Source organism: Bemisia tabaci, chromosome 5 (genome assembly GCF_918797505.1).
Source record: "Bemisia tabaci chromosome 5, PGI_BMITA_v3".
Lineage (NCBI taxonomy): Eukaryota > Metazoa > Arthropoda > Insecta > Hemiptera > Aleyrodidae > Bemisia > Bemisia tabaci.
Window position 1 is genome coordinate 31,991,069 of NC_092797.1, and position 18,453 is coordinate 32,009,521.

The following is an 18,453-nucleotide window of genomic DNA, read 5'->3' on the forward strand; positions in this document are numbered from 1 at the left end:
GACCGGAGCTTCAAAACATCCAAGCGTATCCGAGAAAGACCATACTCATAAGAAAAATGTAGGGCATCATTTTATTCCGTGGGAAAGACAAGAGCTGCCTCGAACGCAACTTATTACTCTCATAAATTATTACGTGTTATTTTTCCACGTGTTACCTAATTACTTAGCTCCAGAGCGTCCACGGTATAACTTCAAAACGGTCAAACACATGCAGGGGGTCGATAATATTGCATGGGTAGGGATGCAAAATTTAATGAAATTTTGGAAAAACTGAATAAAAAATTTTAAAAAAAGAAAAAAAAAGAAAAAAGGAGGTCGGGTTTGGCGATTTCCTCCTGAAAAATGTATTCTAGCCGGAGAGTAGGTAGGTACCTATCAAAGACATACGCAGTTTTATCAAGGAGTTCAAAAATTTTTCGTGAGAATAAAATTGCAATGAAGCGACTTTGAAATTTGAATGAATTTTTCGAAAATTTTCCGGACTAATAACTGCCAAGACCATATCTAGAGAGTGTACATCATTTTTTCTTCTTCTTTTTTCTTTCTTGACTCTTTCTTGTCCTCGAGCCCCCCCCCCCCCTCCCCCCCCAACAAAAAAACACGCAGGTTGAAAGGAAATTTTTTTAAAAAATTTAGTAAGTCTGTCACGCCGCACGGTGGAACGAGTCAATAGGAGAGGTCGGACAACATTTGTAAACTTTCAACGCTTATAACTACGGAGTTATAAACGGTTATACAAAACTGTGAGGTTGTAAACGTGGTTCCGTTGGTTTCCTCGTAAAATTTTCCTCTCGAAGCACCCCTTAAATTATAAGATGTGACGGAATTAACATCAAAGTTTGCAGTTTTAGTCAAAAATGTCATGTCCGAGCTCTTCAATTGACTCGATCCACTGTGCGCCGCGCCGTCTGATAATTTTTTGATGCGGTCTCTGGTCCCAATTTACTGGGAAAATGTTTTTGACAAAATTGCATTTGCCCGCATGAACATAGAATATAAAAGTAAATTGTTTATTTCAGAGGTCAATAATCTCTCCCGTCAAATGCGGAAATGATCTATGAAGTAACGTTTGATTAAACTATCGCTGCTCCTTCGATGCCTCAGTTGCATAAGCAAAAAATCGAAGGCGCTTTGGCAGATCTTACCAGCGAAGCGAAAATCTCTCGCTTTATAAGCTTTCTATTCGCTTTTTAAATCTTTCCATCTTTATAAGCGAAATACGCCTGATAATAGGTACGCTGTTGTACTTACTTCAAGAAACATGAAATATGGAACAAACAGCAGAATAAATGCAGCCAGTCTTGCTTTTTTATTTTACATCCCTTCATTTGAGGCATTGAAGCACGTCTCGCCGCGCGCGGATCGCCTTCATTTCGTGTGTATGCAACAAGGACATACTGGAAGCACGTAAAGTGGTATCCAAGATTTACGATCATCTTCTGCATTGCGTTCTTGTCTCAGCCGCGATACAGCTGCATTGTTTTGTGTTCAACATTTCGAGGAGAAGCTCATTTTAACTCTCGGAATTTCTCTTAATGGTCGCGGAGATTTTTAAACGTTACCAACAATTAGGACTTGAGCCATCAATGCTTAGGTGATTTTTTTAAGACATTGCATATCAGTGGCTAAGGTAAAAAAAAAAATGCGTACCTACCTCCGATTGCGGCGTTGTAAATTTTTGCATACATTTTACTTTTTACAGAGAAAACTAACTAATTGTTTTTCTTTAAGTGTTAAGTGAATTTTCTTCACTTATTTATTCACTCAAGGAGAAATTTTGATCCGTTTCTCTTTGAAAAATAAAGCATAATGGGAAATTTCAAAACACTGCAATGGAGATACATTTGTAAATATTGTCAGTAAAATAATGAGAATTTACTTTCATGGAGATGAAATGAAAGAGAAGGACAGTAAAATGTCATGTAGAACTTATTTTTATTTCTTGAAAAACAAATATTCATTTAAAACTATATCACAGAAATATTTTTAAAAGGTCACATAATGATTGATAACTAAATTATTATTCTTGAATACAGCAACAGCAAGGATCATTGCTATATTGCTATATACATGAAATACCGATGCCTCTACCTTTGTACCTTCACATCAGCAGAGAGAACAGGTAGGTATGGACATTGGCATTGAAATGCTCTTGTAACCATCCATCCTAAACCTGCAACCACTAAGAAACGCTTCCAAACTGATTCACTTCCTAAATTAGGTACACAGAATATACAAAAAATACAGGTGAAATACTTCAATCTGAGGTAAAAAAAAATTTTGGGACAAAAACAAAAAATGAAAACGAAGGACTAAAAACAGGTGAAAGGGACTTTTACGTTCCTGAGTGGAACGCTGTTTAATGATTCAAGTGAAAGAGAGTTAAAATTGGCAAGATTGGTAAAGAGAAAGACAAGAATAAAAGAGTAAAAGGTCAGGATAAAAACAAAATACATTAAATACAGATGCCTTGATGAATTAACAATCAACTGTCGAGGGAGAAGAAATTATACAGGTATCCTGTGAACAGTTTTTTGTCAATTTAAAAATTAAGCCTTCATTCAAGTGAGCTTGACTAGCATTTAAATGACAGTAGATTTTATGTAAGTATTTACACAAAAACACACAATGAAGTTTTCTATAAAATAGAAAACCAAAGGATATTTCAGAGAAATTGTTTTTTAACATTTTGGAAAAAGTTCCCAGATTTTCAGGAGAATTTTTTGAGTCTTCACATAAGAAAATTTGCTAAATCCCAGCTAGACATCCGAGGTGCATTGGGCTGAAAGAATTCTTTATACCTCTATCTATCTATTTAAATAAAGGTAAGCTCACAAATTGACGGTTAAATTGCAAAAACGCGTACCCCAATCAAAGTATTTCAAAATGTTTGCTCCTATTATATTTGTTTGAAAGAGATTAAAGCAACCAAATGGCTCGAAATTTTCACAGAATATTCTTCAAACAGAGAGAAAAATTCACCAAAGTTTACAAAAAATGACATCAAGTAAATCTGTTTAGAAAAGCATGTATGGCTGTAATTTTACAACATCACAAACTGAACTACGCGTTTCTACAATTTCATTGTTGAAATGGGAATTATAGCGGCTAAATACTTAAAACTACACGTTTACAGAATGAAAAAAGTTTTGAATTTTTACACAAGTCAAGCTTAAATTTTCATATATTCTTTTCTCATAACAATTATTTAAAATTTAAGGCAAGTATAACATGGCAAAGGTGTAATGATTTATAGATCTGAAAGTCGACATATTAATACATTGTAATTGATTTGAAAATCAGTGGAACAATAATCAATTCCTGTCATGAGCAATACTTACATTACTTCTGGAAATTTAGACTAGAGGTTATAAAACTAGCTCATGAGAGGAGGTCACATTGTGTTTTGCCTATTCTTATTTATTTTTTCTGGATATTTCTATAATATTCTTTTATCATTATATTGAAATCATAATTGTAAGATCTTGAATCATAGATGATAGATAAGTAATCGTTGGTTATTACATGAAACTCTGCAAAACAAGATGGTTGTACATGGGTTTAGACAAAAAAAGACAAGAAAAAATAAAAATATGATAATTACAGATTAAATAAAATTAAATTTTGAAGAGACTTCAAGAATCGATTTCAAAATGGTCATGCTGACAGGCAGTACTCTACCTAACATTATAGATCGGTAAGACCCATAATTTTCCAACTTCAGCAAGTGAACTTTCTTGGCAATTTTTCAAAATTTTTACTGGGAGCTTCCGAAGCTCAAATTACAGGTCCACTGGTTTTGTATGAATAAAATTTCGGCCATACTCAGACCAAAATCTATGCGAAACACTTTGTGATCTCCCCAGGTTAGTTATTGACACCCTTCTCTCAATTTGTCTGAGGAAATTGAGGATTTATAATAGTTCTGCTCCTATGTAGTTATGAAAAGTAATAGCATTTTTTATGGGAATACACCTGCAGTCAAGGGTCACGAAATTGCAACTAAATTTTCATTGACTAAAGAAATTAAGGAAGAGCCACTTGACAGCTATGTTGCTTCGAACGTACGACTCAACTTTTTTGGAACTCTCTATGGAATAGAACCTCTAGTATATGTTTCAAGAAGGCTAATAATTTAGTGTGTCCAAAAATGTTAATTACGATTCTGTGACTCTAAACCACAGATATTTTACAGCAAGAAGATAGCCTAAAATTTTGTACTTACTGGTGAAATATGATGAATCAATAGCGACAAATTACAAAATTGGATTGCAAAAAATTATAGTGGCTCGAGCAAAAATGAGAAAACGTAAACAAAAACAAAATTACACCTATTTGAATAACAATGATGGTAATGAGAACTGAGAACATACAACTACATACATCATTAATTTAAAGCACTACAGTATTTTCAGTCAGAAACAATGATCGCTGTAGATTCATGGAAGCACGGATAACAAGGAAGGCATCTTCTGCCTCTCTTAATACTGAGAAAATATTCCAGTATGAAAAAAAAAGTTATTGTGAGTTAAATCAAACAGCTAACAATTAAAATAAAGGTCTCTCTAAAATTCATGGAAACAGAATGAATTCAAAGGAGAAATATTTGTATGGGCATTAAACTAACTTAAAAGGTATAACACGGGAATAAACTTTTGTACAATTACTTGATATCACAGATGGCACAGTTAACTAAGATAGTTAAATTATTCTAACACATGAAATAAAATTGAAACCATTTAATTGTAAAATTCAAAAATATGTGAAACTAAATTTTCATTCTTCCCTGATTGTCTTGATGCATTAAATTTCTTGATCGTAGGCACTAAGAAGGGCACTTAGTATGTGATTCATAAGTCTCAATATACAAAGGTCATGGGAAACGTAGTATTCCCTGTTTTGTATTTTCCAAACAGGAAGAGATGAATCAAACTAGGAGGAAGTATCATGCCAAGCGTATCGGCAGCTTTAAGGAAAGCTCAACTTTTTGGACATTGGTTAAAGGGGTTTGCTGGAAAACAAAATTGTACTGAGACAACCTCCCATTCTTGCGTGCCTACCTTTTAGTGTAATAGCAAATTGCAGGCAAGAGTGAAGCTAAGATTATGAGGATCAAAATATATTGAACACTTTTTCTCTTCACTTGTGAGGAAAAAGCGGAAACTTTGGTGCTATAAATAATTACATTTCAAGTTCACTAAAGGGTGGTCACACAATGATGGGAAGATGTTCCAATGTATGTGAATTTTGCAAACCACATGATAAAAAAATTGAGGGTTTTTTTTTTTTTTTTTCAAGCTGAAAATGTGCCTGACATAATTTTTGCTACAAGTTTGATTCACATCTTTCTGTTCAAAAAATATAAAATAGGGAACCACACTTTTCATATGACCCTTGTAATTTGAAAAATAGGTAAATACTAAATGAAAAACTTACTTTAAAGTATTCACACAAATGAATAGAAATAATTATGCAAGCATCTCAAATAAACTTTATACAGGTAGAGTTTATCTCTTGAGAGGAAGAATTTTTCTGAAATATGGTTTTTATTGTAGTGATAAGAAAGAGCGACGCCAAAAACGACCGTTTTTTGGCACAATTTGGGCCAGAAGGGATTTTTCTGAAACCGGGCCCAAACGATACCTTATGATACCCTAAAACTCTGGTAAAAATTTTAGCTTGAGTATACGCACGGTTTTTGAGAAATGAGGGGGCAAAGTTGCCAAATCGCCATCATTCTGGACAGCATTTCTACAGCAAAAAGACGGGAAAAATGGACGAAAAAGTTACACCTTTGATGGGTTTTGGCTGTAAATGTTCTCATTGGGCCCCCAAGCATTTAAATGTGTTCAGTTTCAAAAATTTTGGTCGCACAGTGGTCCAAAATGAGGGGAAATCGTCGATAAATCAGGATTCTTTGTCAATTTTTTAGAAATGGAAGTAAAATTGTCGGTCTGCTGCAGTTTTCATGGCTAACAATGTTCGTATCGGTCATCAATGCATGAAATTGTGTTCAGCTTCACAAATTTATATCGCACAGTGGTCAAAAATGGGGGAATTAGTGGACAAATAGAGATCCTCTGAAAACTTTTTAAAAATGAAATGAAACTGTTGATCCCCGGTAGAGTTTAGATCCCGGAAAAATTATTTAAATTCTTTTTTTGACTATTTAAATTTTTTTAAAATTTTTTCTCTCCATTTTTCCTTCTTTTTTTTAAATTTCTGAAAGTTTGCATATTTTATTGAGATAATGCTACAAAGTCTATTCTATAACAAAGTTCTATAAACAATACGGTCTGACATGTAGTAATAATTAAAAAAATTAAAAACATGAATTTTTCCGGGATCTAAACTCTACTGGGGACCAACAGTTTCACTTCATTTTTAAAAAGTTTTCAGAGGATCTCTATTTGTCCACTAATTCCCCCATTTTTGACCACTGTGCGATATAAATTTGTGAAGCTGAACACAATTTCATGCATTGATGACCGATACGAACATTGTCAGCCATGAAAACTGCAGCAGACCGACAATTTTACTTCCATTTCTAAAAATTTGACAAAGAATCCTGATTTATCGACGATTTCCCCCCATTTTGGACCACTGTGCGACCAAAATTTTTGAAACTGAACACATTTAAATGCTTGGGGGCCCAATGAAAACATTTACAGCCAAAACCCATCAAAGGTGTAACTTTTTCGTCCATTTTTCCCGTCTTTTTGCTGTAGAAATGCTGTCCAGAATGATGGCGATTTGGCAACTTTGCCCCCTCATTTCTCAAAAACCGTGCGTATACTCAAGCTAAAATTTTTACCAGAGTTTTAGGGTATCATAAGGTATCGTTTGGGCCCGGTTTCAGAAAAATCCCTTCTGGCCCAAATTGTGCCATTCTTGGCGTCGCTCTTTGTTGGATATTTTTGAAGTTTGTGTCCAAGTACATTGTTATGTACCGAGACAATGACTATTTTTATTTTACAAGTGAATAAAGACACCAGCCTTTAACAAAAGCCAATAAACCTGTTAGAAATATGATCCTAATACATGTGAAATTTTAAACTTTAAAAAATGAAATAATAGTTTTAGTCAGTCTTTACTCAGCCAAAAAAATTTTGAGAGACAGTGAGACTTAGGTACATAAATGCAGACAATAATGTTAAAAACTTTGACTTGGATTGACAACTGTGGGTTTAAAATGTACACTGAAGCCTGAATTGGTTTGTGTCTACAGACAAGAATAAAAAAATCCATCAGCAAAAGAATAAATAGGAAAGAACGTTACGGATAAAAACCCAAATATTTCAGATTAAAAAGTCATCTAGTTTAGATCTAAATCCTTCTAACTTTAACTACATATGAATGCTATTCTTCAGTTGTATATTTTAAATGATTAAGGCTTAATACATAAGTATTAGGATGCCTATTAGATTCAAGTAAACCAGAAAAAAATAAACGACAAAAAACCTAAAGAAATTAAAAGCCTCAAAAGCATTTAATTTCTAGCCTGGCAGGACCGCTCCAACATACGTTCTAAGACATTATGACTGTTTTGGCCCCAAGCAACCAACAAACAATCCCTAGGATTTTCTTGGCGATTAACGAATTGAGAGTAATTTTAACACAAGAAATAAAATTCTTTAAAATTTGAAATGTTCAAAACCTGATTCAAGAGGCAGATTTTGCTCTGCATTAGATTTGTGAATCGGAATTTTTTCCTTTTGCATCAAACACTGCAAACTAAAAAGGACTATAAATAAGCCTTAATACCTGTGGGGTCAACTATACTTCTATGAAGAGAGCATGCTGAAAAGAACTAGTACAATTTTCCAATTAAAATATTTTACCTTTCACATAACTTGACAAGTCTTCATTTCAGTATTGACTTGCACCGGTACATGGCTAAAAATTTTAGGTAAACACGTATTACATGAAAAAGTTGGCTTTGATTAGATGACTAGACTCAGAATTGTAACTCCCAAAACCTTCCAGCATTTTGGACGAAATTAATGTTCTAACGATAATCTCAGTGAGCTAACAGGAATAAATTACAGCATACTGTTAGTTAATTTTCTTCAGACCATTCAAACCATAATAAACAACACAGATCCTTATTAGGTCATACATTTCTAGAAAATGTAAAAGTTATTAAAAGTTCTAAAAATTTCAAAGCAGAAAACTTGATAAAAATCACTTGAGATATACACGCATAAATGGCTTCATACATGTTTTTTTTTTTCTCTTCCTAGCCATGGATATTGAAGCATCTGCCTACATAAAATAATCTTCCTAATAAATATTATTCCTTTTTCTATATTTACATAAAATATACGATAAAGAGATGCTATTTGAAATAAATAATCATTATGAATCTCAAGAACAAATAGAGTCAAGACAACTTATGGCCGAATTGTTTCATCTTTAAAATTACTCATGGTCGGCCACCATTACAGGAAATGCATCGAGAACTCTAGAGATACTATAAAAGGAATTTAAAAGGAAAAGAAGAGAAAAATCATTTAGTATTCAAACCCAATTCAGACTTCAGGGAACACTATAAAATAGAGTCATGTTCATTTTTCATATCATAGTTACTGAATTCTAAATTGCCATTAGACTTTCTTGACATCTCAATGTACTTGGCTGGCCCACTATCATCAAATAACAAAGGATCAGAGGCACCAGCGTTAATATCTTGATTCAAACTACCGCTTGTCCAGAGCCTAGTAGAATTATTCATGCGTGAATCATTCATCCATGAATTTGAACCGATTAAATCGTCTACCTCTTGAGTGATGGGCCACACAGGAGCATTTGGTTGTGAAAAACCTCGTTTCAGCATTGGCTTACACACTACAGAGCGTTTCCTTGGTTTTTCTGTTAATTTGACATCAAAGTCTGGATGTTGCGGATGCTCTATCTGCACAGATGAGATGGGAGTGTCTAGGCATGGACTCAAAAGTCTGGGGTTGTTAATCAACGTTTCCATCAAAGTAGAGGCACTGGGTCTCTTTTTAGATTCAATGTTCCAACAGGACTTTAACAACTCTTTCCTGAAACATTCCAAAGAAAATAACCACTAAAAAATTTTTTTCTGATTTACTTCCAAATAAAAATACACAGATAAAATATGATACCGTGAACTGGGGTGATACTTGGCTTCCTATTTTGCCAAGTTTTTAGAATGTGCAGACTCGACGCCTGAGTTCAATCAGGTATTTTTTGCTTTTACATGAGAGGTTTTAGCTGTTTTTGGCATTTATTTCTTTGTATAGACTAAGATTCTCGACATCCAGAAATAAATATGAAAATAAGGGTATAATCAAGAAATATAGATGATGAAATGCAAAGATAGATACTCTTATCAGATAGCCAGAACTGAACACGGAAATGTTAGGATATTCTGGTTTCAAAGAAAGACAAGAAGAAACATCCAACATGAATATGTTGGAAAAGCGTGCCGAAGAACTGAAATCTTGTGTGTGCACTATTTCCATTTCAACGAGATGTGTATAAATTACGTCCGTCCGCAACTCTCGCTTAGCCAATCAGCGCAGTGGTATGGGATTCCGCTCGCCGTGCACTCTCGCGCCAACGTACGCAACTGCTTGCTCACGGCTCCAACTTCTGTTTCAATTACCTAGCATTGATTGTGAGTCGGGCCTCTAACCTTCCATACTCTCTGGCAGAGAGTAGCGAAGGTTAGAAGCGCCATCTTAGAGAGTAGTGACGGAGAAGGGGTACATTGGTTTGCCTGCTGAGTGATATGAACCCGTCAATGGCCGATGGGTATGACGTCATTGGAAACTCGACATGCAGCCAACTTGGGTTTAACCGCTTTTGAAAAGACGCTGATTCGCTAAATAGTTATGGCGGCATTTAAACTTCTAAAGTAAGTCCTCCGAGCGTAGAAAAGCTTATTTGACGTACCTATGAAAGAAAATAATACGGTTTCCACGGGAAAATGTTCTCAAGGGTTTCCAGTAACAGGATAATTCGGTTTCTCGATGAATGACCTTCAGGGCTTGACACTATAACAGTTCAAAAACGAAAGGACGGATCCGACGGAAAAAAAAATCGGACCGCCCCTTAAAAAGCATTGGTCGATCGGTGTGCTGTACTACAGTACATCCGAGTGATTTCAAAAAGCGAGCCCTATAGGCACGCTTAAAAAGATTAATTTCTAATGAGGTCTAATACTTACACTTCAGGCTTGACTTGTGCCGGAATAACTAGAGTATTGCCTGCTTTGACATGCTCCAAAACTTGATTATTTGTCATGCCTTGGAAAGGAAAGTTGCCGAATGTTAAAATTTCGTAGAGTAAGACACCAAAAGACCAAACATCTGATTCTGGAGTAAATATACCCAAGACTAAACTTTCTGGTGCCATCCATCGAACTGGTAGCATCCCTGAAGAATGAAAGAGGAAAATAAAATTAGTAGCCTGGCCATGAAATGTAAAACATGATAAGGTGGTCATGGATGAAACAGGAGTATTGCATAGTGCTGCAGGACCTAAACTGCTGTATTTTTATCACTGAAGTTCAATTTGTCTCTCTCAATGAAAAATATACAAGCTCAATTTTGATTATAATTGATGTATTGATAGTTTCCAATACCTCAGACACTTTTACACACAAAAACTATAGTTTCTTATTAGATGAAATCATTGTATACTCCTTAAAGCTATTAAAGTCAAGGAAAGTGCAAATCACAAGCGCCATGTCTGGTTAAAAATTTAAGACGCACCAAGTTTGGCTAGAGTTAGAAACGTTTGGATGCTATTGCTCTTTCAGTAAAGTTCAAAATAGAAAATTGAAGAGAAAATGCAAGTACATATTACATGTGCTCAGAAACATGAATAATACCTATTACAGTCTCTTAGAACGCAGTGTCAGAGGTGCTGATTTTTTTAGTTGTGATGAAATGTTTCTTAAATTCTTTCCTATTATTAGTATGTAGTAAACATATTCCACATGAACCTCCCAAATTCAAGCCAAATTGACGTTTCTAGAAATCATAAATCAGTTTTTTATGTCTCTTGCAAAGTTGAAATTTAGGTACTTTTGAAATTCTTACTAGAAGAGGATATATAATAAATTGAATGTACAATTTGACACCTTAAAATATTCTTTCTTACACCTTTAAATGTGGTTTCCACTGCGACTTTCGCAATTCTTCCATTTTAAACTGCAAATTATGACTGATCAAAAAAAGAATGGATTAACATTATAATTACCTTTTCTATTAAATTTATAATAATCGTTTTCAAAAGTTGGCCGAGTCATTCCAAAATCTCCTAATTTTGTGGTTCTTTGTGCATTTATCAAACAGTTTCTGGACGCTACATCCCTGAAAAAAAGGAAAGACATGAAGTGTGCTTTCATACTGATTAATAGGAACTAATAAGTCCATGAATAAATTTTTCATTGAGTCTTATAAAGTTGTGTGCTTTGCAGAACTATGAGATGTGAAAGATTCAATTCTAATCCATGTTCATCTTGACCATTTTATGACTTTATTGATACATAAATAATGCTATAAAAATTTTATAAAATGGAAATCAACGAGAAGATATTCAAATACCTCAAAAAATTTCATTAAAAAAACAGCAAAAATTAAAATTAGAATAATTTACGTGTTTTGCCTATCTTCAATGTGACACCATCTTTTTTAATATGTAGTTCTTTGCCAAAAAAGGAAAATCATTTCCTGCTCGACCTGTTCTTCTATGAGATCACTTTATGAATTAGCTGCATTGATCTCAACTGAGATATGTATCATGAAAAAAACACTAATTGCCCTGGATGGCATTCCATTGCCGATTTTACATCCAGTTACAAATATAATTTTAAAAAATTGATGACAAAAGTACTAAACCACACATTTTGTTAGCTGTGTCTAGAAACTTCCGTTCATAATTTATTTTTTCGAGAGAATACTGCTCAGTATTTTTCTGCAAAATTTCAGAGAATACTTTTGAAAGAGGGAAGAAAAATCAGACAAAATTTGATGCAAAAACTATGATTCAGCCTTTTTCAGTGAAGTAAAATGAGACAGGAGATTTGCAAAGTCCGAAACTGAGATGCAGGTTTTGATTTTCACCATCAAAACGCTCTTCTCAAAGATAATCATCCCCCAGGACTTAGCAATCCGAATTTCATACGATGAAAATAATGAAAGTTGTAAAACTAAAAATAGATACCCTTTTAGAAAAATATTAAGGACAAACCTGTGAACATATTTGTTTTCAGCTAGGTATGAGAGAGCTCGAGCTATATCCAAAGCCATTTGAGTCAGTCTTTTACTTGACACTTCATCAGATTCTTCTCCGTTTTTACTTTGCTCATTCACTATATGTCTGCGAGCCAGTAAGTATGTTTTCAAGTCACCTGTTATCAGAGCATAATTGTTTGATCATTTTTCAAAAGTAAAGTTTTGCAAAGTAAATAGGAAATAGATTTGAAGAAATAACAAGACACAAGATTTTTTAACATTGGGACAATCATTTGTTTTAAATTATTTTAACTTTCTTTTTTCACTTTTGAATACTTGCATCTACTTGGTGTAATCACTTATCCACCTTATTTCTTTTTTCAGCGTCAGTACATGATTGATCTTATTTTTATTTCAGCAACACTACTTTATTCTAGAGCAACAATAGGATACCAGAATTGTAATCACACAATTTGTCAAAATCCTGGCTTTAAATAACTTAAGCTCTTAAACTTCTAATATACATAGCCATTACTTTAGCCACGAAACTCATCTAGGAAAACACTCATTTGTATGCACTCATTTTAATTTCATGACAAACATGCATGTGTTTTTGATGAAGTTCAGCCACCAAGGAAATAACCCTGAGCGATAAAAAACTATTGTTGCAACTTCTTCGCGGACTCTCCAAATCAATATGCAATGAAGCTTCCAGAAATTTCAAAACCATAGTGAACCATTGCTATGAGATGATACATCCCTTTAATAAAAGGCAGGAATGGTATTCAATGTCTTGATCTGAAGTTAATTATCTAATCTTCAAAAGCCTTCAATCAAACAAGAGACAATTCGTACACATACACAATCATAGATGGTGAAACTAGAAAAAAATCATGTGTCAGATTGCAAGGTTGTCAACATTCTTCTCACACTTTCATGAATCATTTTTTCCAGGGACAAACGAAAAGGTTTTAAGGATCACCATTATGGCACAAATTTGTCTCAATTTTCTTTACCTTTTCAAGGATATTTTCTGACAATTCCTTTTAAAAAAGATTAAGTACGAGCTAAAATCTTGAAATATTGCAATCAGAAGACATTTTAAGATTTTGGTTTCCACAACTGATACATGTAAATCTAACAAGATAATTTGATAGTGTAAGTATACCATATAGCATAAACTCCATAACGTTGTATATCGGTTCATTTTTGGTGCACACTCCTAACAGCTTTACGATGTTGGGATGATTAAATCTTTTCATTAATTCCGCTTCACTCAGGAAATCTAATTTTTCCTCTGTTGTAGATCCTATTTTTAAAGTTTTTACAGCTACTGCCATCTGTTTAAAAAAAAAAAACAAAGCATACATTAATCAAATTGACTGTTTCCCTTCTGCCTTACACAAAACAAACTAAGTACATATTCAAGGAAACCTGTTCATTTACGTCTGTGAACTTTTTTCAATGGGCAAAAAACAAATTTGAAACAATGACAGATGTACATCTCTTTAGAAAACGTTAACATTTTAACATTTTTTTAACAATTTTTCTGACAATTCTCCTCCACCCCTGAATTTTCCAACAGCATACCACAATATGACACAGAGGTTCAACAGAAATAAATTAAAATGATAGAAAACAAATGAAAAAATTTACCCAGTCAGAGCCAAATAAAGCCTCTCCTCCATAAACAGTTCCAAAGGCTCCTTCTCCTAGCTTCCGATTGATAACAACATGTTCTCTCGGTATTTCCCATTTATCAAGGTCACTCAGAACTGACGGTGAGAGTAAGTCGATTCCCAAAGTTCTCATGTACTTCTGGGCCAACTCCATTTTTTTGGCATACCTGAAAATTTAATTAGAATGAAATATAATTACGAGTGGGCGTGCGATTCATTGAGAAAAAATTGATTTAAAAGGGTAAAAACTGAGGGAAAAATAATGTGGTCAGCGATTACTGTCAAAATGAAGATTTCTGACGTTCGATTGTGGACACTTGTCATACACATTGTGACACCTTTACCTAATGATTTTGCCATTATTTAATTTTAACTGCAACAGAAAAGAATGCATTTCATCAAACTTTTTGGACAGATAAGTTTACATCATCTAAAATCGAATTCTGCAGACTTAGAACACATAATATGATTGAGAATGTGAGTTTAATGAGAATAGTTATTCATGGGATTTTCATTTCTGCCTTATTTAATAGTGAATGTTAAATGGAGAACAAAATACCTTGAAAACCGCCGAATTATGAAGAAAATCTACGATGATCTGAACATTCAAATAATAAACATTTATTAGCTTCTGATGGTATTTTTCAGACTAATACTTTGAAAATGAAAAAAAAAAACAATAAAATAAAGGCAAACATACCATCACTCACCTGTGTCTTATAGTTAGAAATAAAGCTAAAAGAATGACTGTTGAGAGCCCAAAACCGATGATATTAACGATGATAATGGCAGTTCCACAATCAATATCAAGCATATCAGCAACGCCCCCAAAAATACAATACTCTATCACAGTTCCATCATCGGGCTTCTTCCCATCAGAGGTTAACCATACAATCTGAGAAATATTCATCCGGAGGCTAAAAAATTAAAAAATAAAATTAGGACTGATGAAGCAATGAAAAAATTAGGTTATGTATAACTTTCATTGACGAATAGCTCAGTTGCGATAGTCACAAAATTGTGTTTTGATGATTTTAGATTATTGATCAGTAAAAAATAAAAAGATTTATCTGAACATCAAGTTTCCACACCCAACAAGCTTGCGATTCAAATCACTTCTCTAATTTATGGCACTTTAAAATTAATTTTCCTCTCAGTTGCCATCATCCATAAAAAGGATCATTAATTAACCATGAGCTCACTTTATTTTGTACTTTAAAGATTAAAAAAAAAAAAAACCTTGCAGCTTAACAGTCTTAACAATGAGTCTCATTGACAAAGCGGAATGAGGGTACTGCTCTTCACTTCTGAATGAGACAAATTTTCTTTACTAAAATGAAAATGATTAAAAAATGAAACCTACAATCCTTGCGAAGAGGAGGTCATGGAATCAGAAGCGTTTGGATGGTAGGTTCCCAGCAAAACAGTTTTGTTATTTATCCACTGCATAACGTTTACGACTGAAGGTCTCGATCTGCCAGCTTTGAAAGAGATATGACCAGAAACTCCATAGAAATCAGTTTCACTCATCAACTTCACAAACTTCCTGGAAAATTATTCATAATTTGCTATTAGACTTCAAAAATATGAAAGAAAAATAAAGCATCCAAAAGTTAGCAAAAAGTTACCGCAAAAACCGCATGTAAAAATAAACCGCATGAATCATAGATTTTCAAGAGATAAAGAAGCCTAGGTCTACAAACTTGGAAATTTATCGTGTAAGAACATGCTGAGTTGAATAAAACAACGCCTACAGCAAGGAGCCTTACTCAAAGAAGAAAAAGAAGTGCAAACAAACTCATTGGTAGCCTAAGCTTTGATAAATCTGATGAAAATATTTGTATGTACTACCTCGAAAATAGGTTCCCAAGGCAGAAAAACTTGATATTTTTACCAGCAAACTCTGCTGACATGCTCCCTAAATTCAACTTTTTGCAGCTGTATCATGTGCAAAGAGATTTCCAGATATTTTTCGAGAGAAGGTAAAGAAGAAACATAGTCTGATTTTGGATAATCGAAAATTAACACAAACTTACGTGGTTGTTGCATTTGAGTGAAAATTAGCAAACAGAAAATGATCTTTTTTAATAAGTTTGTTCATAGCCAAGGCATACATCCACACCGCATCATAAGCAAATCCAGCGTAATTGGATTCCTGAAATTTTCTCCGCGCCACTTCAGCCTTGTACTCCTTTTGCCATTGAGCGATGGTTTTATTTTCCTGCATCATTTGCTCAGGTGGGCCAAAAAACTGCGTTGTTAGAGAGAAGTATCCATTTATTGCCTGAAATGAAGCAAGAAAATGCTCAAATGGTTTCCTTTTTTAGCTTGCTGAGAATAAAGGTCTCTTCCAGATACTTTTCAATATATTCTCTATTCATGTTCAGGTAAGTGTAAAATTGATTTGAAAGCTTTCTAATAAAATGTGGATGGTTGAAGGTTGTAGTTATCAACACAGTTACGGGCCCTCACAAATACTATGTATAATTCACAAAGTTAAAGACGTGTCATTTTCACTTGGAATCACATTCTATTGAAATTTGACGCACTACAAAACACTATTAGTTACCATTTTTTGCTTCCTATGATACTAAAAAGATTTTTGAGCTCTATTTTTATTTTTTTCTTTAACTGGCTTTAGAATGCAAATATATACATATTATTAACTCAACAGTTGTTGATATTTCAAACTTCGAATAGATTGTATCTTAAACATAAAATCACTTACGTCTGTCATTTGATCTGTAGTACAAGTAACATTCTCATGAGCCTGGTTGTAATGATCTGTGTCGTACCATGATTTTCCATGCCATGGGGGTAAAAACCAGACATAACCTTCTTTTGCAGTCATGCGTAAGCGATATGCAGTACACATAACTTCCCTGGCGGCTTTTTCATTTACGTCTGCGATGATAATTCTTGCAGATTTACTCTTTAAATCTAGCAAATACTGAAAAAAATCATAAAAAATTAGATAGATAATTTATCAATAACTCATAAGGAAAAAATTGAATTGACATTGAATGGTTTTCTACTTAAAAAATGAAGCATGATGGGAAGTTTAAAATGTCTTAAACTGAGATACGTTGCTTGGTAGTTTCACTGTCGATAAGTAATTTCAAGAACAGCCTTGCATTGCTGGTGGACCGTAGATCCATTTGAAAAGAGCCAGAGTGCCTTCAGAAATTAGAAAATAAAAATACAAAAATTTTGAATGGCTTTTGTATAAATGCTTGTGGGAAATAGTATTTATTTTTTTCTTTCCTTCTTGTTCTTAAACATTTTTCGGGAGCATCATTGGGTAATAATTCACAGTTATAGGCTTCCTTCTTGCGGATAAAAACAGCTGGATCTAAGTAAGAAAGAAAACTAGAACAATTTAAATTGAAATTGTAATATTTGTTCAAGCTGCATTTTCAAAAAATATCGTTTCCTTTTGCGTAAAACTGTATAAATGTAAAATTAAGGCACTTTTAGGCAACTTTGGCTAGGACAGAATTATGGCGATTTCTGAGGTAAGGAATTACTTCAATTGCAAGGCTTGTAGACAGCTAGGGTGGCCCTTATTTTCGACTTTTCGGAAATTTAAAGTGCGGAACCCTGCAAATGGTTCCTTTTGGTGAGGAAATAACGAGGAAAAAATGAAAATGAAGAAAAAAAATTTTTAAATGGCGCCTCAAAGAGCCTAAAGTTGCGAGCGTGGCGTGCGAAGTCGCGTTTTTCCGTCATTTCGCGAATTTTTTTTCTCCCCTTTTTAATGTTGCTACGGCTTTGAAATTTTCTAAAATGGCACAGTATTTAGTGTACTTTACGAGAAAAATCACAAAATTTACCACGCCACTTTTAAAATGCCCCCTCTCTCCCTCCAAAGTGGCCCCATCGTGCGATTTTCCCTAACAATCTCCCCGCACGGTGTGTCTTTTTTCTACCTTTGAATTGTTCCCACGGCTTTGAAATTTTCTGAAGTAGCACATTCTTTAGAGTTCTTTACGAGAAAAATAACAAAATTTACCGCGCCACTTTTAAAATGCCCCCTTTCCCCCTCCAAAGTTGCCTCATCGTGCGATTTCGTCGATTGTTCGTAACATTCTCCCAGCACGGTTTGCCGGAACGAGTTTAATTTTTTTGAAGAGTCAATAGCAAAAATTCTTTAGATTCTAGAAGTAGAGTGTCTACAGAGTCATCTAAGCCAAAAAGAAAACGATTCTGTTCAGCTGCTGGAAAACAAAGTCGATTTAAAGGTATATCGGGGCTGACATAGGCAAATTACCGGTGTAAAGTTCCGTTCTATTATTGAAAAGAAACGTCCTTCATACTTAAAATGCCTGAAGGTTTCTCAGATATTGTTGTTTAAAGTACTCGAACACTAATACCACCAACTTCAGGCATATCGTAGATGTTGGTGGCCTAAAACTACCCCCCAGAGCTGAAGATTGCTTTAATTTTAATTCCATGAAGCTCTCCAAAAAATGACCGGTTTTTTGGGCAGTCAATTAGGCCACCGAACGGAGTTTGAAATAGAAGCTTAAAATGACCTAAAGCTCACAGAAAAATTTCAAGAT

At 34.1% G+C, this 18,453-nt stretch overlaps 1 protein-coding gene across 7 annotated transcripts in view; it reads right to left on the minus strand.

Annotated features, from left to right (window-relative positions):
* Nucleotides 1-1,916: 1,916 nt before the first annotated feature.
* LOC109037407 (uncharacterized) overlaps nucleotides 1,917-18,453 on the minus strand; it is a 113,247-nt gene continuing 96,710 nt past the window's right edge. For all 7 annotated transcript variants that reach the window (XM_072300557.1, XM_072300558.1, XM_072300556.1 and 4 more), the window contains 10 exons: nucleotides 16,620-16,841; nucleotides 15,928-16,175; nucleotides 15,255-15,437; nucleotides 14,602-14,808; nucleotides 13,869-14,058; nucleotides 13,381-13,552; nucleotides 12,229-12,388; nucleotides 11,236-11,348; nucleotides 10,199-10,406; nucleotides 1,917-9,047 (listed from right to left, as the gene is read on the minus strand). In XM_072300557.1, the coding sequence (XP_072156658.1) occupies nucleotides 8,549-9,047; nucleotides 10,199-10,406; nucleotides 11,236-11,348; nucleotides 12,229-12,388; nucleotides 13,381-13,552; nucleotides 13,869-14,058; nucleotides 14,602-14,808; nucleotides 15,255-15,437; nucleotides 15,928-16,175; nucleotides 16,620-16,841 (2,202 nt within the window). In that variant the 3' untranslated portion in view covers nucleotides 1,917-8,548. The remainder of the gene's footprint in view (nucleotides 9,048-10,198; nucleotides 10,407-11,235; nucleotides 11,349-12,228; nucleotides 12,389-13,380; nucleotides 13,553-13,868; nucleotides 14,059-14,601; nucleotides 14,809-15,254; nucleotides 15,438-15,927; nucleotides 16,176-16,619; nucleotides 16,842-18,453) is intronic.